The sequence below is a fragment of the Peromyscus maniculatus genome, chromosome 23 (genome assembly GCF_049852395.1).
Source record: "Peromyscus maniculatus bairdii isolate BWxNUB_F1_BW_parent chromosome 23, HU_Pman_BW_mat_3.1, whole genome shotgun sequence".
Taxonomy (NCBI): Eukaryota; Metazoa; Chordata; class Mammalia; order Rodentia; family Cricetidae; genus Peromyscus; species Peromyscus maniculatus.
The window spans coordinates 53,348,432-53,371,910 of NC_134874.1; the positions used below are offsets into that span (position 1 = coordinate 53,348,432).

General features: G+C 46.4%; 1 protein-coding gene across 6 annotated transcripts in view; it reads right to left on the reverse strand.

Annotated features, from left to right (window-relative positions):
• Fry (FRY microtubule binding protein) overlaps positions 1-23,479 on the reverse strand; it is a 394,509-nt gene that overhangs the window by 110,876 nt on the left and 260,154 nt on the right. For all 6 annotated transcript variants that reach the window (XM_076560830.1, XM_076560829.1, XM_076560825.1 and 3 more), the window contains 7 exons: positions 23,127-23,235; positions 21,207-21,293; positions 15,683-15,854; positions 14,049-14,181; positions 11,240-11,347; positions 3,056-3,314; positions 57-239 (listed from right to left, as the gene is read on the reverse strand). In XM_076560830.1, the coding sequence (XP_076416945.1) occupies positions 57-239; positions 3,056-3,314; positions 11,240-11,347; positions 14,049-14,181; positions 15,683-15,854; positions 21,207-21,293; positions 23,127-23,235 (1,051 nt within the window). The remainder of the gene's footprint in view (positions 1-56; positions 240-3,055; positions 3,315-11,239; positions 11,348-14,048; positions 14,182-15,682; positions 15,855-21,206; positions 21,294-23,126; positions 23,236-23,479) is intronic.

A 23,479-nucleotide genomic window follows, 5' to 3' on the forward strand; every position in this document is an offset into this window, starting at 1 on the left:
TTAACCGAAAGCTGTTGAAGGGAATGACTAGGAGACTTCCTGAGAACATGCCATACCTCAGGCTGACCCAGGGCATGGAAGAGAGCTCGGATCTCCTTGAGTATCAGCACGGACAGTTTGCGCGTGGCCACCTGGAAGCTGCAGAGCAGGACAAGAGCAAAGCCTTCCACGGCGTGGAGGACACTGCAGTGGGGACCACGCTCCGACGGCATCCTGTGGCTGGAGCCGTTGGGAATGAGCTGCCGTGCAAGAAAACATTGCAAGTTTAGGAGAACAACAAGGGAAGACATACAGCTTTTCTGCACATTAGACTTCGCAATATTAAAATAAATGTAACAGCTTAGAGACAGAGTGTGTGAATTATTATTCATGAAATATCCTAATTCTCTTTTTTTTTCAGATCAATGGGTGCTTTGTGATAACTCCAGCCATCTGTTATCGCTGATGAGAAATGACTGTTCAAAGGCTGTTCATAGTGAAGAAACGAATATTGCTTCTGGCCACACCATTTGGGATTATGCGATCAAAGCGGTCTAATTTGTTTTCACTGAAGTTTTCTATGGACAAAAGATAAAATTGAGCTGGATTTTCAAAGACTTTTACTTTTTGCTGAGATTTGCTTGCACACACACACACACACATTTGGGGGGTGCTGGTGTATATGTGTACTGGGAATATTGAACCTAGGGCGTCTTATAGAAGACATTCTCTAGAGAAGGAAGAAGTTCTCTACTTCCAATGACAGCTCAAGCCCAAAGCTGGAGATTTTTCAGAAAAGAATTTAGGTTCTCTTGGGGTGAGGGCTTATCACTGTTGTTTATTTGTATTTATTTTAAAAAACTTTAAAGATACTTTTATTCATTTTTAATTGTATGTATATGCCTGTGGGGGGGTATGTGCACACGGGTGCAGGTTGAGTCCAGAAGAGGGCATCAGATCCTCTGGAACTGGAATGAACAGGCAATTGTGAGCTCCCTGATAGGGTACTTAACCGGGGTCCTTTGGGAGAACAGTGTGCACACTTCACTGCAGAACTACCTCTCTCTCTCTCCCTTTTACCTGCTTTTTTAAGACAGGCTCTCACTTATGCATCTCAGACTAGCCTAGAATTTATGATCCTCTGACCCCTGCCTCCCAAGTGTTGGGATTAGAGGTGTGAGCCAGCACACTCATTTACATTTTCACTGGGAGGAATCTAATCCAAGCTTTGCACGTCTACATGACGGGTTCTGGGAGTGCCCAAACTGCAATCACATGACCCTCTTGCAAAGACAGATACCACCTCGGTTTCCTTTTTCAAAGCTTTGGAGGTTACTGTTTTTCAATCCGTTGTCTTCTGTGCGTGTAGCACACGGGGACCTGAATGCCACCCTCGCTGTTAGCTGGGTGTGGCTATGCTGCCCAGAGTCTACACAGGCCTCAGAGTCACTGATGAGCCTATCCATCCAGAACCAGAGTCATCGGGATGGCCAAGGTCAGCTCACCACGCACGCGGCACTGAGAACCTGGTCCTCTTCAACGCACTCTCCAGACTGCTGGCATTCATTTTCACCATTCATTATCAAGAAACCGTAAGACTGTATTTTCATTTCGGCTGATGCAGAATAAAGTGACAAGTACTTTGCTAACTAGAAAAAACAACCTGGTAGACAGAAAACTGTGGGCTCTATCCTTATCTGTCTTGATGCCCACAGCCCCGCTCAGTTCTAACTCTCCATCCTCCAATCATTTGTTCTTATTTTATTTTATTTTATTTTTTTTTTTTTTAATTTTTTTTTTAAATTTATTTATTTATTATGTACACAGAAGAGGGCACCAGATCTCATTACAGATGGTTGTGAGCCACCATATGGTTGCTGGGAATCGAACTCAGGACCTCTGGAAGAGCAGTCAGTGCTCTTAACCTCTGAGCCATCTCTCCAGCCCCCATTTGTTCTTATTTTAAAAGACTTATTTTATTTTCAGGTATGTGTATGGGTGTGTCCACAAGACTATGGGTGCTCATTTAGGCCAGAGGTGTTGAATCGCCAGGAATTGGAGTTACAGGAAGTTGCAAGCCATCTGACATGGGTGCTGGGAATTGTACTTGGCTGCTCTGAAAGAGCAGTATGCACGCTTACTTACTGTTTATTTATTTATTATGTATACAGTGTTCTGTCGGCACGTATGACTGCAGATCAGAAGAGGACTCCAGATCTCATTACAGATGGTTGTGAGCCACCATGTGGGTGCTGGGAATTGAACTCAGGACCTCTGGAAGAGCAGCCAGTGCTCTTAACCTCTGAGCCATCTCTCCAGCCTTGCAGGATGCACTCTTAATCTCTAAGTCCTCTCTCCAGTACACTGACCATTTGTTCTTATAAACAAATGTGTGATCATAATTCTTTGAGGGGAAAAAAACCCGCAAACAATTTCTACTCCTTACATACCCCTTGTTGGAGTTAACAAGTCCGGCCTTATGGTAGAGCACATTCTGAGTTCGTGGCTGGAGAAGAGCTAAGGGCTAGATTCAGAGGCAGGTCCTACACGGTAGGAAGGAAGAACTCTGAAGGTTTCCTAAGTTGCTGTGCGTGTGTGTGTGTGTGTGTGTGTGTGTGTGTGTGTGTGTGTGTGTGTGATGTGTGTGGTGTGTGTATGTGTGGTATATGTGTGTGGTGTGTGTATGGTGTGTTTGTGTGTATGGTGTGCGTGTGTGTGGTGTGTATGTGTGGTTTGTGTGTGTGCATGTGTGTGTATCGTGTGTGTGTGTGTGTGTAGCGTGCATGTGTGGTGTGCATGTTTGGCGTGCATGTGTGTGTGTATCGTGTGTGTGTAGTGTGCATGTGTGTGGTGTGTGTGTGGTGTACATGTGTGTGTGTATCGTGTGTGTGTGTGTGTGTGTGTGTGTGTGTGTGGAGTGTGTGGTGCGTGTGGTGTGTGTGTGTATGTGTGTGTGTGTGTGTGGTGCGTGTGTGGTGTGTGTGTGGTGCGTGTGTGGTGTGTGTGTGGTGCGTGTGGTGTGTGTGTGTGTGTGTATGTGTGCATGACATCACAGTGCGCACATGGGGGGAATCACCTCTGAGTTTCTGATCTTGCTGGCTTGTTCATAGCCTCTTCCTTGTGTTTGGATAACCAGTTTCCACTGGGTGAGCAGCTGCAGGAGCAGCTTGAGGGAGGAATCGAGGAGGGTGTGATGCATGTCGTTGACTTCCCGGAGCAGGAAGTTAGTGAAACCGAAGAGCACGTCTTCCCGCCAGTCGCAGAAGTCAACCAGCAGGCCCTGAAGAGAGTTCTGCGCGATGTGCCGCAGCTCGTCATCCATGTGAATGGAGAGCCTGGGGAAGACAGGGACGAGATGGGCAACTTCAGTTTTCTAGGTGGAAGACAGGATATGCAGTCCTCTACTTCTACTGGGGGCTGAAAATGAGTCTCCCCTAATTCTTTAGCTTCTTTTTTATTTATTTATTTATTTTTGTTTTTTGAGACAGGGTTTCTCTGTGTAGCTTTGGTACCTGTCCTAGATCTAGCTATGTAGACCAGGCTGGTCTTGAACTCACAGAGGTCCACCTGGCTCTGCCTCTCAGGTGCTGGGATTAAAGGCATGTGCCACCACCGCCCAGCTCTCCCCTAATTCTTAATGAATGGCTTAAATGCATACTTTTTAAAAAAGTTTAATTTTACATTTACTTAGGAGTTTCAAAAGTATCAATTCCCCTGGAGCCTGTGTGAGCCACTCCCAATATTACCATCTTAAAAAAGATTTGTATTGTCATTGTTATTAGTATTAGTATTATTTGGGCAGGGTCTCACTGTATAGCACAGGCTAGCCTGGAATCACCATGTAGACAAGGCAGGCCTAGAACTCATAGAGATCTTCCTATCTCTGCCTCCTGAATGCTGAGATTAAAGGCGGGCACCATCATGCCTGGCTTTATTTTTATTTTATGTGTATGAGAGTTTTGTCTGCATGTATCATGTTGTGTGCCTGGTACATGCAGAGACCAGAGGAGGACATTAGATCCTGTGGAACTGGAGTTACAGATGGTTGTGACCTGCCGTGTGGGTGTCAGGAATTGATGCCAGGTCCTCGGGAAGAGCAACAGGTATTTTTAACCACTGAGCCATCTCTCCAGCCTCTCTCTAAATAGATCTTTGTTGTTCATAGTTGGAACTTACTAGCTTGTAAAAAAAAAAGAAGAAGAAGAAGAAGAAGAAGAAGAAGAAGAAGAAGAAGAAGAAGAAGAAGAAGAAGAAGAAGAAAAATAAAAAACACTCATTGAGTCCTTTTTGTTGTTGTTGTTGTTGTTTTCGAGACAAGGTTTCTCTGTGTAGCCCTGGCTGTCCTGGAACTCACTCTGTAGCCCAGGCTGGTCTCAAACTCACAGAGATCCCCACCTGCCTCTGCCTCCCGAGTGCTGGGATTAAAGGTGTGCATCACCACCACCACCACCACCACCACCACCTGACCTTTTTCTTGTTTTAAGTTTTTAATTTTAATTTATTACATCTATAGCTGTTTATTTTCCAAGACATTTGGGACCATAATCTTCCACAGTTTAAGGAAGTATAATAATGTAACAATGGGAATTAGCGTTACATTAAATGAAAAATGTTATCAATGGTAAAGATACTGGATTAAATTGTGTCACACACAAATCTCACGTGTTGACACCCACCCCTCTGCTTTATAAAGCAAACCTTATCTGGAGTTAGGGCCACTGTGGAAATAATTACATAAGGACCGGGTAGTATGGGAGTAGGCTGGACCCTAATCCAGGAGGACTGACTGCCGACGCCTGCAACAGGACTGGAGACAGACAAATGCCAGAGGAGTGCCATGTGAAGGTACAACAGTGGTCTTGGTGATGCTTCCACAAGCCAGGCAATGCCAAAGACCACCAGGAAGCCCCCAGAGGTGAGGTAAGAGGCCCCGAGCAAACGCTCTCTCCCGGAGCTCACAGGAAAACAACACTACCTACACCTCGGTTTTGAACTCACGGTCTTCAGACCCGAGAGACCGCCTCCGGCTCGTATTTAAATCCCCAGCTTGGGGTACATTCTTGCAATTGCTCTGGCAAAGCATCCCAGTTCTGGAACCAGGCAGTGCCCAGAGCAAGAGCTGGGCGGCACTTGACTCAGAGGAAGCCATTAAGTGTCAATACCTTGAGTTTTCTCAATGACACCAATTCAGTCCTCCTCTACGGCACAGACACAGACAACCTGCAATCTGGAATCTGTCTTAACTTCAAGCCCACAGTGCAGCGGAGCCCCAGGATGGGGTAGTCTTTGCTCTTCTGGGTGGCCATGCCTGGTGAGATGATGTTACCTCCATGTTTCACCTCAGGAGTTAAGTCTTGAATACTAAGCCAATAGGCGCAATTGACCCCGCCCCCACTTTCCAAGAGTGTCTGATGCATTAACTAAAAGACAACAGAGAGTTACAAAGAATCAACCCGTGAAGAAGTCTGATTGGACCTGAGGACTCAAGAAAAATTCTTTAAGAAACAGATCTGTTGGGGGCTTTTGAACAGTTTCAGGTACATGTCATACAATAATTAAAACGCCAAATAAAAGCATGGGGGGGGGCGGGATAAGAAGTCTCCTCAGGGACTTAGCCATAAAACAGACCAAAAGAAACCAACACCGTAACATCAGTGGGTCTGTCCCTCCAGGCGGCTGGCATCAGGAGCGCTGGCAGGGCCTGGCACTGGTCCAGCAGCTCAGGTAAACAAGCAAACAAGAGGATGCTTCCCACGGGCCACGTGTGCCCCAGGTTCTATCTGCAGTGATCTAGAGCAAGTAATCAGCGAGCATCCCCAGGGCACACGCTTCTTGCACAAGGGTACAACTGGCCCAATAGAGACGTATTGAGGGGGCGGCTGGGACAAAGCTGACCTTTGGTTATCAGATCAGACACTGACTCACAGCACAAACCTCCTTACCAAGGCAAGCTCCAGGGTCTCATCAACTAGCTAAGTGCTTGTAACAATTCGGTTATTTGGGTGTGTTTCAATTGATGAACCATAACCTGAAGAAAAAGCTCAGTTGGCAGAAACAGTCCCATCTAAATTGCGAAGGGATAAATAAAAATATTATCAGGCCGAGGCAAGAAAGCGGTGGCCTGGCAACACCATCCCCAGCTGCGACGGGATGCAGGCAGGCTGAGGGGCAGGCTGCTGGCTGGCTCTAGTTTACCAGAAGCCGTGGAAGATTTGTCTGGGGGACCGTTGTAGAGAGGACTTCCATCAGTTCGCTGTGTGCTGAACTACATTTCAGTCCAAACAGTTGTCGAGGCAGCACACACAGCTGGAGCCTCGTCTTCCTGCTGAGCTTTGCTCTACACACCACGCTTACAAATGAAATGGAGGGAGTGGTTAATACACCTCAGATACCACACAAGTTTCCGGAGCAGTAGTGTTTCCTCAGATGCACCCACAAACGAATAAAAACACTAGACAGAAGGTGCTTTTCACTTTTCACATAGAAAAAGTTGTGCTCGGTCTCAGGGAAGTTCTGTAAATGTAAGCAACCAAATCTTAAATTTTTTTTAAATAACAAAAAAATTATGTGTGTAGCTGCTCTGACTGCATGTGTATCTGTGGACCTAGTGCCTGCAGAGGCCAGGAGGAGGCACTAGATCCCACGGAACTGGATTTACAGAGAGTGGTGAGCTGCTGTGTGGGTGCTGGGAACTGAACCCAGGTCCCCTCTCAACTGCTGAGCCATCTCTCCAGCCCTAGTTTTATTCCTAACATACAGTCTTCTTGTCTGAAATTAGGAATGAGGCTGTACCCATCTTACCTGGAGACATCCAAACACAGTGTATAACATGGAATGTATCACGCAAGACTGGAGATTCACTGAAAACGACTGCCACCGTCAGGGAGCTTCCCGTGTATAAGTGCTACGCTAAGGGATCTCCATGATTATTTAATTCTCACACAGCCCTATGAGGTGGGTGTCACACGAATAAAGTCAAATCTTTGAAGGGGGAGTAAATATTGAATATCAAATCCCTAGTGCGCATATGGGATGGAGAATGTGACAGGTGACAGCCATCGTGGACAGTCAGGGACACTGTCTTTCTGTGCTCTAAGGAAGAAGTAGAACACATCTGGGAGGTGAGTGAAGAGAAAAATGGGGAGAAGTAAGCTCCCGCCTAGGATGTGGAGATTCCTTGGGGGTACCCCTCCAGCCGATCCAGGCAGGCTCGGTGCTAAGACAGGAACGTAGAACCACTTGGGGTTTGACCATGACACCAGGACGATTGCCACCGCCTCCAGGAAACCCACTGGGTGAGATTTCTCAGATTCCGCCATTATTAATTGGTCGAACAGTACATATCAAGTCAGAAAGTTGGTAGCTTGGAGAAGGAGGCTTGCCAACTTCACTTCACACACATTGTCTGTGGTTTGTGTGTCTGCAGTATTTAGCTATAACCCGAGGTGCTGGCATGGCCAGGCTGCAGCAGCCTCGTGGGACACGTCCTTGAAACCTCTTACTGGGAGCTGAACGAACACTGGTCTTGCTTTTCCAGTTATGAAGAACACCAAATTTTCTGGTGAAAATGCACTGTGGAGTAGGTGTGAAGCATCCCGTACCGTCCTCTGGCCAGGCTGTATGTACATACTGCATCGGGTCACCTCAACACAACCTTGATTGGACTTTGGGGTGCAGAGTGACGGGAGTCTTCCCGTGTGGCAGCTGAAATGCATATTTTTTGTGAGGGGATCACGACACCTTTCTCTCTCGACTTCTGGGGGCTTCTGAAGCGCCGCATTTTCTCAGGGCACAGAGGAGCCAGTGTACAGGTTATAGGCTCTTTACTCTCCTCTGAGAACACCTTCTGACTTCCCTTTGAAGCTTATAAAAAAAAAAAGCCCCTTTCACAGGCTTCCAGTACAGTCCGGTCATTTTTCTTGAACTTTCGAGAATATTTATTTTGCTCTTTTCCCCTCTGAAAAACAGAACTCATGGCTTTGGGCTTTATAAGAATGTACACAATAATAAACAGGGCGCTATAAATAGCCCAGACATTCCAACTATGTCTAACAATTCCCTCCCCGTGCGTCTGGCACCACGGTCTGCAGATTCCAGCATCGCCGGATCAGGCTGTCAAGGTGATTGCAGAGGTCTCTGCAGACGCACAGCAAAGCAGTGCTAGACGCTCTCCCAGAATGCCCCGCGTTATCTAAAAAGCCTGGCATTTCAAAGGCTTTAGTGGAGGCAATTACCAGCCGCTTCTCCGAATACCGCCAACGTCCCTCCCACCCTAACTGATAACGGGCTCTTTCCCACGGACTTCCCTCTGACTGACCTAACCAGGGTGTTGATGCCTCAGTGTTTCTTAGCCCTCTCAAAGGTCCTGAGAGACAAACAGCATCCTTCCAAGATTACCAAACTTTTACCCAGGGAGAAAGGGCATGCTGGGGGTTTAAATGGTTTGTCTAGATCACACAGGCCGTACAACAGCAAGCAGGGATACCAAGCTCAAACTTTCTAGAAAATTCTGTCATCTTTCCATTCTTCCCATCCTGCTTCCTCTGTCGGCCAGCTTGTTCTCTGGTGGTCCACGTGGCTGTTGGTGGGGGCCTTAGCTACTGATTCCTCAGGGTCCTGATCACGTGGCTGTTGGTGGGGGCCTTAGCTACTGATTCCTCAGGGTCCTGATCCCCGAGCCCCCCTGGCCCCCCTCCATGTCCTGACCTCCTGCTGCCAACCTCTCTACTGTTATGCGCAGCAAACCGGCAGGCGACTCCTTCGTGTTTCTGGGCCACTCTGGAATTTGTCCGGAGACTTTCTTCGTTCTCGGTCCCCGCTCTCATCCCAGAAGACTATTTGAGTGGATGACCCTCCCAGGATCCCAGTCTTCACTCTTCACTCTTCTCTTCCCTCAGTCAGTGTGTTTGTTACTCACACTCTGTTCCTCCTGGGTCTCCTCAGAACTGGAAGCTCACCTCAGTTCAGGTCCCTTTCCCACTCTTCGCCTCAGCCTCCCCGCTCGCCGGGCCTTGGCAAAGCCGAGGCTGGTGATTGTCCAACCCTTACACAATTTTGGAGGGACTGGGGATTCACTCAGAGCCTCGCACACACCCGAGGCAAACTCTTTATATTGTATTTTATCCCCAGCCCACGCCCTTCTTAAAGTAACTCCTAAGCGTGGGATAGAAAGAAGAAGAATCCATGGGCTTGAAGCTTGTTCATACAAGCACCACGCAGGCTACGGTGACCGAGGAGAGGTCACACACACACACACACACACACACACACACACACACACACACACGCAAGCTAGAACGGAAGAAAGGCTTCCTGGGACAGCCAGTGTTAGGAGCATGGTTTTGAAAGTCATGGGTCGTCAGCAGCCTTCACACTCAGCATCACCTACGCTAGAGCATGGGAAGAGGGTGGGAAGGGGACGGGGCAGTGAAAGCCATTGCGTGAAAGCCAGAGGTCCTCTCCATCCTAGACGGCTGGTTTGAGCCCTTGTTGACGCCCTCTGGCTCTCACGCCACAGGCGGCCTGGAAAAAGATGAACTGTGCACAACCAAGGTTGCCTCCTTCTCTAGCCTGAGAACCGTGTCCCCTCGGAATCTAAATAAATAAACTGAGGCTCCCATCCCAGGGCACAGAACACCCTCAGGTTTCAGGGTTCCCTTAGGGAGTTAGGCACTAATATTTCTTCCCTTTCCTAGGCTTTTCCTTTTGCCACCATTATCAGATTAATGGCGTTTAAATATTTACATTTATAGGAGTCTGGGGAGGTGGCTCAATGGATAAGGTACTGGCTGCTCTTCCAGAGGATCTGGGTTTGATTCATAGCACCTGCATGATTGCAAGCATATGGATGTTTTGCCTACATGTACGATTGGGTACCACGTGGGTGCCTGGAGAGTTCAGATAAGGGCCTCCGATCCCCTGGAACTGGAGCTACAGAGGGCTGTGAGATGCCAGGTGGGTGCTGGGAACTGAACCTGAGTCCTCTGCAAGAGTATATAGTCAGTACTCTTAACCACAGGGCTTACATTTCCAATCCCAAGAGAATAATTTTTAAGATTACATCTATTGTATGTGCATGCATGTGTGGGCACATATATGATATGGCATGTGCCTGGAGGTCGGAGGAGAGCGGTCAGGAGTCTGTTCTCTCCTTATACCGTGTAGACCCTCAGGACTGAACTGGGTTGTCAAGCACCTTCACCCTCCGGGCCGTCTCACCAGCCCCTACATGGCATATCATTGGCATCCCCTGCTGCTAAAATTCCCTCTCTCCAGGCGTGTGTCTATGTCCTTTCATTATTGGCGGTCCTACCTTCTTTCCCCCTCCATTTCCCCAATCTAATGATGACTCTTATTCTCCTTCTCACTCCCTGCATCCTGGTGACAATGATTTTGCCTCCTATGTTGATTTTTTTTTTTTATTTTAAATAAAAGACACATGTTGTCAACTGGAGTTTCAGGTCATCGGAGATGAGGAAGTATCCCAAACTACGAGATACTGTCACTCAGTGCAGTTTTTAAGTTATAGTTGGGCTGTGCGGTCAGGCGGAGGATGGGGAGAATGATAAATGTGATTTTGGGTAGCTTTCAGGATAACTACTGTTAGATTTAGGATCACTGTCTCTGTCTAGGGACCTCGAACTGAGGGTCAGACCCCAGATGAACTCTCACAGCGAGGTCACGCCCTTCTCTCTATCTTTCTGAACTGATCTTTCTCCAATGCCTTTCAAGTTGGCCTTTCATTCTCTGGCTTCCTTGGTCCACAGTTGACCCCTCGCCCACTGAACTCAAGGGTCTGCCCTGCTGGCACTCATTTGTGCAGACCCATCGGGATGTTAGCCATTTCAAACCCCTCGAGCATGGAAAAAGCAACAGATATCTCAAAGACTTAGAAGCCAGGTCTAGGTCCACACCTGCAGTCCCCGTTACTCAGGAAGTGGAGGCAGGAAGGCTGTAATTTAAGACTAGCCTGGTGACTGCGTGACACCCTGTCTCAAATTAGAGTTAAAGAGAGGGTCGGGGATGTATCTCGTTAGCAGAGAATGTACCTAGCGTGAGTGGTCCCTAGGTTCAAGCCCCGTTATGAAAACACGAAAAACAACTAAGTTCTTTATGCATGTTCACACATAAGACCTAGGACAATACCTTATGAAGGAAATCTGCATCAATTGAAAGTAATCATTCTGTTCTGTTGTTTGAATGGTGACAAAAGATTATAATCAAGTTTGACTGACGGACACCCAAGACTGCTCTCACCCACCTGGCCAGCAAGTCAATAAGTTCAAGTTTGGACATCCCATCGGGCAGCAGCCGAGGAATCGCAGCGACGCAGGTCCTGAAGAGATCGATTTTTGGCTTTCTTTCACCCCTAGAATTTGAAGACAAAATTGAAACAAGCCTAAAGATTACGAAAATTAAAAAAACGATACAAACATGACTAAGTATGCGAACAAAAACCAGTGCCTAATGCAGAGTTTTCAAGTACAGCCTGGTGCCGGTCCCATGTCACTGTCAAATGTTTATCCCTCCCAGCTTCATCAGGCCTGCGAGCTTGTAAAAGTCTCTATGTGGGGCTGGTGAGATGACTCAGCTGTTTGGAGCACCGGCTGTCCTTGCGGAGGATCCAGGTTCGATTCCCAGCGCCCGCATGGTGGCTCACAACCATCTGTAACTCCAGTTCCAGGGGACCTGATGCCCTCTTCTGATATCTGCAGGTGCCAAGCACGTATAAGGTGCACACCGGCACATGCAGGCAAAACACTCACGCACAAAATAAAATGAATAAATCTAATTAAAAAATAACAAAACAAAACAAAACAATGTCTCGATGTAGTTCCAAGGTCCAGATCTCTGAAAGCACAGGCATCCAGAGCACTTAATCACAAGATGGCCATTCAGTAGGATTTCATGACGGCTAGTCCCCATGGATTGCTTTTCAATACCTGAATCACAAAAAAGTCTCCTCTCTCTCTCTCCCTGTCTCCCTCAGACACACACACACACACACACACACACACACACACACACACACACACACACACACGATAAATAGAAATGAAAAGAAATGAATGTAGGGCTGGGCTACATCCCAGTGACCAGCGACCTCGCCAGGCACGTGTAAGGTCCTGGGTGCCAGCCTAGTACTGTGAAGAAAATACCAAAGAATAGAGTCAAGCCAAGCCCTTGGATATCTCCACAGAAGGAAAAGCAAACACCCGGGTGGGCCGCCATGGCTAACTTCCTCTCCTTTTCCGTGGACCTTCCGTAAGAGCCGCGTGAAGACAGGAGAGAGGAGGAGGGTGCATGGTGGCCTCCAACAGAGACGCTGTCAAGTGACACCCTCGGTAGCTGCAGCTGCAGCCCTGACATGGCTCCTCGCTCCCTCGGCACCTCGGCAGTCAGGTGTCTGTGCAGTACCCTAGCTTGCCTACCAGATGTCTTCAACAGCTGGCATCTTTTTCTTACCTGTCAGAAGACAGATGACCCTGCCTAGCCTAAAGTCTAAGGGGGAACTCTGACATCCTTTTTCAACTGAGAAAGCAAGCCCAGATTAGAAACTAAATGGATGCATGGCTTCTTTTACTTCATTTTTTAATTTTTATTTTATTTATTTTATTTTTATTTTTTGTTTTTCCAAACAGGGTTTCTCTGTAGCTTTGGAACCTGTCCTAGATCTCACTCTGTAGACCAGGCTGGCCTCGAACTCACAGAGATCCACCTGGCTCTGCCTCCCAAGTGCTGGGATTAAAGGCATGTACCACAGTTGCCCAGCAGGCTTCTTTTTTATTAACATGGGCTTTGGTCTATGGGATTTTTTCTTTTCTTTCTTTCTTTCTTTCTTTTTTTTTTTTTTCCCCATAGCTGAGGACTGAACCCAGGGCCTTGCTCTACCACTGAGCTAAATCCCCAATCCTGGTCTATGGGATTTTATGAAGAGCATTTAAACATCTCCAAAAGGGATGTATTTTTTTTTTAAAAGGAATTTATTAGCAGATCTTAAAATTTATTACTAGTTATCTTATTTATTTTGGTTTTTTGAGACAGAGTTTCTCTGTGTAGCCCTAGCTGTCCTGGAACTCACTGTGTAGACCAGCCTCAAACTCACAGAGATCCACCTGCCTCTGGCCCTAAGTGCTTGGATTAAAAGTATGTGCCACCATTGCCAAGTTTTTTATTTTTATTTATTTTTTTAAGGTGACACAAAAGAAGTGAGGAATGGGGATTAAGAAAACACTGTGTGCCATGATCCAGTGAACACCCTGCTCAGGGTCCCATGATCCAGTGAACACCCTGCTCAGGGCCCCTTGATCCAGTGAACACCTGCTCAGGGTCCCATGATCCAGTGAACACCCTGCTCAGGGCCCCTTGATCCGGTGAACACCTGCTCAGGGTCCCATGATCCGATGAACACCTGCTCAGGGTCCCATGATCCAGTGAACACCTGCTCAGGGTCCCATGATCCAGTGAACACCTGCTCAGGGTCCCATGTTCCAGTGAACACCCAGCTCAGGGTCCCATGATCCGGTGAACACCCTACTCAGGGCTGTGGAGAGTGGTGGGTCAGCCTCCAACGCTCCCTCAGGCCAGATGATCTTCCCACTATTCTCTTCTCCTAAATGTTTGTGTGTTCCCTGAGGTTTCTCCTTAAAAAAAGGAAGGAAGAGGCGGGGGGTGGGGTGGTGGTGGTGGTGGTGGTGGTGGTGGTGGTGGTGGCACACGCCTTTAATCCCAGCACTCAGGAGGCAGAGGCAGGAGAATGTCCGTTTGAAGCCAGCCTGGTCTATATAGTAAATTCCAAGCCAGCCAGGGCTACACAGAGAAACCCTGTCTTAAACAAACCCACAAAATGCCCTTTTATGGGTTGGTAATGAGCTGTGAGCACCATTTTCTAACTTGCTGGCTTAATGGTACTCAGGATATAAGCAAAAGAGGCCAACCTCAGCTTTGAACTGGCTTTCAGGCAAATGTCATCAATACGTATGTTTTACTACCTTAGAACCAGAGTCAAGGAGAAGAGAAGAATGTCCAGTTGGATCCCCGGTTCTTCGAGCCTCCCTGGCGGTACTCACGTGATCATGTCTTCCGGCTCTTTGTTCAGCATCTGGACATTGGTGAGCATCATACATCGTCCCACTTCTTTATCAAGGTGCCTTAGGATGTTGCCTACAGCCTTGCGGACTTGGGAGTAATACAAGGACATTCCTGAAAAACATGTGTTAGTCACACTTTTAGCTAAATATATCAAAGAATACCCTGGTCCACCCAAGCGCTACAGCATGGCTCTTTGAGAAGGGTCCTCTGCACCTGGGAGCTAGCTCCTTGAGCAGAAGGGCTGAGAGTGAGGCCCTTTCTGTCTGCCTGGCTCCAACTGCACTGGCATTCACTTTGCAGGTGTTCATTAAATAATTTTTCAATGCACTTAGTAAGAGTTGTAATACTTTTTAAATGGTTTATTTATGGGAATGCTTTGTCTGCATGTATGTGTAGCATATGTGTGCAGTACCCGTGGAGGCCAGAAGAGGGCATTGGGTCCTATGGACTACAGTTACAGATAGTTGTGAGCTGCCACGTGGGTGCTGGGAATCTACCCTGCATGCTCTGTAAGAGCAGCCAGTGCTCTTAACCCCTGAGGCAACTCTCCAGCCTCCCTAATTCCAATATTTCAACAAGAAATATTTTCTACAAAAGTTAAAGTAATTTTGCTTTTGAATTTTCAAGCTTCTGATTAACAAGAAAACCCACCAGCATTAGTGAATACATGAATAAGTGATAATTCTCCCTTGGGGTTAAGAGTTTAATAATTGTATGTTGTCTTCTGAGATGCATGTGCAGATTCTACAGTAAAATAAACAAACTGACTTCGCTTATAAACTTTCCAAGGAGGGAAATGTATTGCTCCTATTGAATGTGATATAGTTAGAAGACAACACACACACACACACACACACACACACACACACACACACACACACACACACACACGCCAAACAAAAACGACATCATACTTTAACCAAATAAGTACCAATAGCCATTTCTCACGCATGAAGTCTTTTGAACTCATTGAACATAACAAACTGACGTCACAGTGAAGAGTTCTGCATGTGTTTCTCTCACATCTTTGGAATTTAGGAACTATTTAGCACAGTTTAGAATAGTTTCTAAATCTGAGTACTTAAAAGGGAAGAAACAAGGGCAAAAAAATCTCTTTGGATTCAGGAAGATAATATCAAAGATAGAGAAAAAAAAATTCTCCTGAGGTGTTTGTGGGAACTGGCATGCTTACAATACAAATATACAAATTAGATTATTGTTACTTAAAAAAAAAAGGAGAAAGAAAAAAGAAAGGAAGAACTTTTCTTTCAAAAATGAACTAATGAACAAATTATAAATAAGATTATTTGCTCAAACACACAGCTATCTTGGAAACTTACTGTACAAGGTAGGTAACCAATAACCAATATTAGATGTTTACATGGACCCAGATGAAAGGCAACATTTTAAATGGCAAAATATTTACCAGGAAGTCCTAAAGAGTTTAAATGGCTCCAGGGTGGGAACCCAGCAGGCATCCGACAACACAACAGTGCAGGAATGTCTCACCAGCTACTTGGCAATGATTTGGTGCTTTTTTTTTTTTTTTTTCCCCTGAGTTCCCCTCACTTCCAGCAAGGGCCTGACAATGATTTTCAAGGCTCATACCCACCTATCATTTTGGCTTCCTCCTCAGTCAGCGTCTTACTCAAATACGTTTTCTTTACTCTCAGGGTGTTTCCGGACGGGAGCACAGCTCCTGTGACCGGCATGGGCGGCTCACCATCCTTCTGTTGTAAGCTGTCAGCAATCACCAAGAACGCCCGCAAACCGATGTTCATTCTCTGTAAGAGACGCAAGGAAAGACCCGTTAGCTAGAATAACCCGACAGGTTATTATCAAGAGGAAACAGCCAGGAAGATGGTCACCAAATTCGGAGTGCATGTTTGAAATGGACACACATCTGTTAAAGGAATGCATGTGTGTGGAGGGAGAATATCAAAGGGATGGGTACTCATCTTGTGGGCAGCTGCAACCAAGGTAAACTGAGTCAGGAAACACATTCAAATGCTTCACAAAAAGGAACACCATAAGTTTTCATTCAAAGACAGTGTGAAGATATTGAGTTCCAAATATGAATCACAAAATTATCTCTGATTATTTATTTAGTTTGAGACAAATGGAATTCATTATGTAGGTCAAACTGGTCTCAAATCCCAGAGACCCACCTGCTTCTGACTCCAAGCACTGGGATTAAAGGTGTGCGCAGACAGACAGACAGACAGACAGACACACACACACACACACACACACACACACACACAGCCAACATCTATTATTGATCTCTGATTATAAAGGCCAGCAAGTCTGAAGGATATCAAAGCTATGAAAACACACGGGTATGTGAGAAGAAATGCCGTTTCTAAAGTCCAGCTAAACCCCAAAGCTGACTCAAGGGAGGACTCAGCCCCTGCTCTCTATCACATTCTCAGTGGCATAGTATAAAGGCCTCGCTGCTCTAGATCCCACCCCAGTACATCTAGTCATCATTTTACCTGACATTTCCCTAGTGACCACCTACAGTGACCGTTTTGTCACAGGGTTACTGGTTACTTTGATTTCTTCTTTGATGAAGAGCGTATTTGCTCACTTTAAAAGTATGTTGTTTATTTTCTTATTATCTATTACAAGAGTTCTTTATATATTCTGGAAAGAAGTACTTTGTTGGGGATGTGAAAATATTTTATCCCACGCTTTGACTCTTATCAACATGCAAACTTTAAAACACAAACTCAATTTAATAACTTCCTGTGATTTATGATTTCTGTATTCTAGAAAGCTTTGTCCATTCAAGGACCACAAAGGTTTTCTTTTTTTTCTCCCCCTGGAAGACTTACAGTGTTGGGTTTATATTTAGGTTGCACAATCCAGTTTGAGCTTGTTTTTGCTTACAGTGAACACTGGACTGGAATTTGTCATTTTGCAAGGTAGGTACCCAGTTGCTCAGAACCACTTAGTGGAAAGACTTTCACTCTCTGAATATATTCCCATAGTTGGAAATGAGCAACCATCCATGTGTGGGTCTCTCTCTAGGTTCCCCGTCCTCATTGGACCCTCTTTATATCGACCCCCATCTTTATAATCATTTGGTGACAGTACAGTTTTATTCTAAGTCTTAAAATCAGGCTATGCTAGTCCAACTTTATTCTTTTACTTCTGAACTATGTTAGTTATTTTAACAGTCTGATGTTCCATATCAAATTTAAAACCAGCTCGTTGATTTCTATTTTAAAAGAAGCTGTAGGGAATATAAGGCAGATATTATTAAGATGATAATTTAACACATTTCAGTCAATTTGAGGGGTAACAGAATTCAACAATGGCAAATCTTTTGATTTGCTGGAAAGAGAACTTAGCTCTACCTATTGGGAGCTTTGCCTTCTTTCAGTGTTTTTTAGTTTTGGGAATAAAAAAGCGTACAGTAGTGTGTACCTTCCGTGTGCTTTAGTGTCAGCTACTGCGTTTTTCACCAATAGTGTAAACTGTTTGATTGTTCATTACTAGAATATACAAATACATCACTTATTTATTTTGTATCCTGCAAACTTCCTAAAGTCATGCAGCCGCTCCAAATCACTTGATATTTTCCTTCTTTTTTAAAATAAGTGACATCTTTATTTGTGCTGCCATTGTTTTTCTTGTTACAGGGTCTCATGTTGCCCGGGCTAGCCTTGAACTCTATGTAGCTCCCTGTGTAGACTCCTGATCTTCATGCTTCCAGCTCCCAAATGCTGGGGGTTATCGGTGTGTCCTGACGTACACGGCTTCTTTGCAATTTTCTACAATGTTTGCCCATCAATGATGGGCAATCTGGTTTTGTCCTCTGAGAATCTGTGCCAGGCAGCAGCATTTCATCCCCTGCGTAAGTTCTGTTCACCGACCGCGGAGTGCCCGTGTCTGAAGGGGATCTGGTATAGGGAGCAGAGGAAGCCTGAGTGAGTGAAATCCTGGGGGAACGTGTGTGCTGATATGAGCCGGCCGGGTCAAAGACCACAGAGCTTCAGACCCATAGAGGAACGCCAAAGCATTCCCCCGCTGGGGTGGGGATCAGAGGGAAATGGGAAGGACTTCCTCCCCTGGCTGAGGGAGTACTGACAGCGTGTACAGAACACGTATGCCTACTGTAGTTTTCTCCCCATTACATGTTTACAGCCTGAAGACTGCTCCCCTACAGAGGCTGCTCCTACCGAGGGCAGCTAAACCTCTCCCCGTGATCCAGCTACCTCCATGTTTATCTAGAAGCAATAACCCTGTCTCCGGTGTCCAGCTGCGTTCAACTCTATATAATAAACACACTGAGCTTCCAGAGGGCTACGGCTTCTTTAGCCAATAGCCTAGGCCACCCAAGTCCCAGCCTTCGGTCCGGCATTCCTCTGTGTTTGTCTTTTCTTCATGACCTCACTGTCCCAGGCAGGTCTTTCCCTGGAGACACGCTGATGTGCCAGTCATGTGTGCCCTGCTGGCTCATAACTGTCAAGTAGCAAGAGGCAGAGTCTTCTGTGCCCCTGCAGGAGGAAGAGACGTGGAGGAGAGCTGCCAAGGTGGACCCAGTGGGCAAAGGCTCTGTGGTGGTTTGAGAGAAAACGGCCCCCAAAGGAAGTGGCACTATTGAGAGGCGTGGCCTTGTTGGAGTGGGTGTGGCCTTGTTGGAGGAAGCGTGTCACTGTGGGGGCGGGCTTTGAGGTCTCGTTGGTTCAAGCTTCGCTCAATATGACACATAGTTCACTTCCTGTTGCCTTCTGTTTAAGATCTACCCAGTACTATGCCTGCCTGCTCGCCGCCAGGCTCCCCATCATGATGATAATGGACTGAACCTCTGTAAGCCGCCACCTCAGTGAAATGTTTTCCTTTGTAAGGGCGGCTGTGGTCACGGCGTCTGTTCACAGCAACAGAAACCCTGACTAAGACAGGTGCTTAATGCCAAACCTGGCAATTTAAGTTTGAGCTTTGTGGGCCGGGCGGTGGTGGCGCACGCCTTTAATCCCAGCACTCGGGAGGCAGAGACAGGCGGATCTCTGTGAGTTCGAGGCCAGCCTGGGCTACCAAGTGAGTTCTAGGAAAAGGCGCAAAGCTACACAGAGAAACCCTGTCTCGAAAAACCAAAAAAAAAAAAAAAAAAAAAAAAAAATAAGTTTGAGCTTTGTAACCCTCAAGGTGGAAGGCGAGACCTGAATCCCCCAAGCTGCTGTTTGACCTCCATGTTCACACCACGACACAAGCATGCACACACCACACACATATAATACATAAGCCACCATAGATAAAGTGTAATAAAAATAAAGAGACATAGAAGACTCAAATCTGTTTTCCTGTTGGATTCTCCATTTAAACCGTATTCCCAGTTGCTCTTCACAGACAGGTCAGCCGACAAGCCATTGACTGGATGAAGAGTTTGTAGACAGACCCACGGTGGTGAGGACAATGGTCCTTGGCTTGTCTGGGACAGGGTCTTGCTATGCAGGCCAAGGACTGAGATGACAGTGAGTGTTACCGTGCCAGCACGGAGGTAACATGAGGGATGTTCATGTTAGACAAGTGTACTGGCTGGTTTTCTGTCAGCTTAACACAAGTCACTGGAGAAGAGGGAGGCTCGACTGAGAAAATTCCTTCCTGAGATCTGCCTGTAGACATTTTCTTCATTAGTGATTGATGGGGGAGGGCCCCGCCCATAGTAGATGGGGCCGTCCCTGGGCTGGTGGTCCTGGGTTCTATCAGAGTACAGGCTTAGCAAGCTATGGGGAGCAAGCCGGTAAGCAGAGCCCCTCCATGGCCTCTGCATCAGCTCCTGCCTCCAGCCCCTGCCCTGCTTGAGTTCCTGTCCTGACTTCCCTCAGCGAGGGACTATGATGTGGAAGTGTGAAGCCAAATAAACCCTTTCCTCCCCAACTTGCTTTTGGTCTCGGTGCTTCATGGCGGCAATGGAAACCCTGACTAGGACAAGTAACCCAGGAATTCTGAGAATTGTTCAAATAGTAGATTTAGGACTACTGAGAAAAGGAAAAAGATGCTGGAAATGTTGTCCACACGACAAGTCTGTTCCCGTCCCGCTCAGGGCCTCGATCCGGCCCCTGGCTTTGGCTTCCTCCTGACCTCCTGACTGTGACAGCAGAGACCATCAACCACAGCACAGAAACTCCCACACATTAGTTTCTTGTTCTGTTGGCAGAAATGTGGCAACTGAGAGGATTCAGGGTATGGTGGGAAGGGGCAAGGGCTGCGGGGCAGCTAAAGAGCTATGCCGTGCCCCTGGACTCTGGACCTCTTTCCTTAACGACCGGATGAAGGAGCCAGGACATCTCAGTGATGACAGAGAGAAGCATGCATTGTGCTCCTTGGTACGGGATTTCTTTCCTCTGCCTCGATTTCTTTCTCTTCTCTCCTTCATGTCCTTTTCAGTTTGCAATACACTAGTGCTAGCTAGTATCACTCTCCTGTGAAGGGAGCTAGAAACACACTTTGTCCGTTTTACTAGAATAAAAGCCAAGAGGCAGAAGTAAACGTCACACTGGAAAAGTAGCTGAGCCCGTGACAAGTGGCAAAAACCAGCTTTCTGGCTTTTGGTCCAGTGCTCTTTCCATAATCATGTAGAAAAAGAGCCGCAAAGAGGCAGCTTGGCCTGCATGTGTCTGTTGGCTGCTAGTGTTTTTAAAAGTTTAAGACTGAACTGCCATTCATTTGCAGAGCCAAGAGCCCCACAGGAATGGAACACCTACCGGGGACTCATTTCCATGAGGTGCCTGGCCCTGGAGCTGGGATGTTGTCAGGAAGCGCATTTGTTTACTGGTTATCTAAGTTCATTGTGTTGTAGTAATCTCAGCCCTCTCTGCATTTACTCAAGGCTTCCCGACACTGAACTTGCCAATCTTTGTCTTCACGTTCTTCAAGGCAAGAATGATTCCATTGAGAACCGAAGACCACAGCGCATGGCCAATGGGTCGTCCTGAATCGGTTCACCTCAATTTTTACTCCTGAAGAAACCGACGCCCAAACTGGGACACAGAAGAAACAGTTCCTGTGTCTTAGGACCCTTGAGAGGTACCACCCCCCTCCCCCCGACTCGAGCCCCCCAGACTTTCAGAGCAAAGGGATGGGCACTGTGAATAAGTGTTCTGTTCGCATAGAGGAGTCGTTCATACCTCTGGGTTGAGGCTGAAAGCCTTGGCTGGTTTTCCCACGCAAAGAAAGTCAAAAATGATTTCCTTCATTGCAAAGTCCAGACGCTCCTGGAGTGGATGGGGGGGAGGGGGTAGAAAATAAACAAAATAAAACATGGAATGCCGAGTTTAACACAAAATGCAAGCAAAAGCTGGCTGCTGGAGGACTGGGTGGTGCCTGGCCTTATGGGTCATGAGAGCCCCTGAAGGAAGACCAGATGCACCAGCCGAGGAGCCGCATTCCTTATGCAGTACACAGAATCAGCTCAGTGGCTGAGGCTGGAGACACAGAACCAGATACCAAAAAACCACAACACCTGGGCGACTGGACCTAAAAAAGACAGCCTCGATTCTTCCCACTTGTACTGCAAATGTTGATAACTTTTTGATACTCGGCCGAGAAATACATTTGTAATGATGTCGCTGCTATACAGCGACTGTTTCCCTCTGCTCTTTAACTTTGAAAACATCCTCTGGCTCATATATAAAAATGAGTGCTGGTGGGGGGGGAATTAAGACATAAGACATACCATTTAAGGTGGAGCCTGGTCATACAAGTTAGAAACTACTAAGACACGGCATGCTCGTTTTATATACAGTATTCCAGGATAGTCAAAACGCATATACCTTGTGACTACATTTAGAAAATTCATATGAAATTTTTCATCTGCAGGGGTAGCAATGCACTTTCTTTCTCTAAGGATTCATATGAAAGAAACCTCTCATGGGCCCAATATATATAGAGAGATGCTACGTATCAAACAGTGTGCACCGAATCTTACACCTTTATATTAATCTCAACCGCACTTCAGCAACATCTGCAAACCTATAATTTCCTTCCAGCATATAATGTTCTGTGGCACGCTGGGCAAGAATTTCTACCCTCGCTTTCCAGGTGAAGATGTTCTTTAGTTTGAGGTGGCAGGTTGGCTGGTGACAAAGCCCGGGTTGGGATAGGAGACTCCCAGGGCCTCTGTAAGTCACAGAGGTCAAAATGGGGGTCAAAGAATGTACTCACCAAGTATTTCCAAAAGAAAAGGGCAGCTGGGTGTGGGGGTACATGCCCTTAAGCCCAGCATGTGGGAGGCAGGGACAGGGGGACTGTGAATTTGAGGTCAGCCTGGTCTACAGAATTAGTCATAGGCCAGTCAGGGTTAAAAAATAAGACACTGTTTCAAAAATAAATAAATGCAACAGTGGACTTGGGGTGCGATTCAGTAGTAGGGTGTACAATTAGCATGAGTGGGGTCTTGGGTTCAGTCCCACCAACCCCTTCCCCAAGGAGAAATCTTATATTTGAATATTAAGTTACAGCCAAACTAGCTTCAATGTTACTGGAATCTCTTTTTAAAGTAAATTAATTCATGTATAAAGTGGCTAGAATGGTTTTGAGCAAAATTGATAAATGCTAATCTCCCCGTGAAATTATTTTCTCCACACAGAGAAAAATTAGAAAATTACTATTTACTCTTCAATTTCACTAGATTACCTTTTTTTAAAAATTAAGTTTCTGCCAAATACCAGACCTTTTGCCTCCTTTTGACTTGGAGAATACAGAGCAGAGACCTGGGGAAAGTGGGAAGGGATAGATAGCCAAGAGTCTCTGTCACCAAAGTGTTCTCTTTTCTGCCAGCGTTGGGACTGACCCGGGATCTTATCTGTGCTATGGCTATTTTACTGGTGGGCTCTGTGACCTCAGATGAATCCCTTCAACGCCACCTCTCGGGTTCTTTCTTAGATGCTGAAGGTACTTGATGGATTCATCTGACTGTCTGGAAGCAAACGAGCGAGCTGTGTGGGAAAACAACCCCTTTTTAAGAAGTCTGGACACATTGAGGATTACTGTGGCCCCTTTTATTCATTACTTCACCTGAAGAAGACTGGCAGAAATGTGTGCATTACCTGGGCAATGAACTGGATGATCTTCACAAAGATGTTCAGAGGCATATCCCTGGGCACCACGCCTCGGGACCCTTTGGGGAAAAGCGTGGTGGTGATGGTTATGAGTCGGCTGGAAGATAAGGGCAGGAAAAAGAGAAAACAAGCGAGATTGGCTGAGATCTAGCTGCCAGGGAGATGGCGCACATTTCATCTTATCAGAGGATTAAAAAAAAAAAAAAAAAAAAACACAAAAAAGCCAAAGCCTTTCCATTAGCATAATTACTCTATGAAGACATTCTTTTTTTTTTCTTTTAAAAAACCCAAGGCAGTTGGAAAAGACAGCGGTTTCCCTCCTCACAGTGCCAAATGCTGTC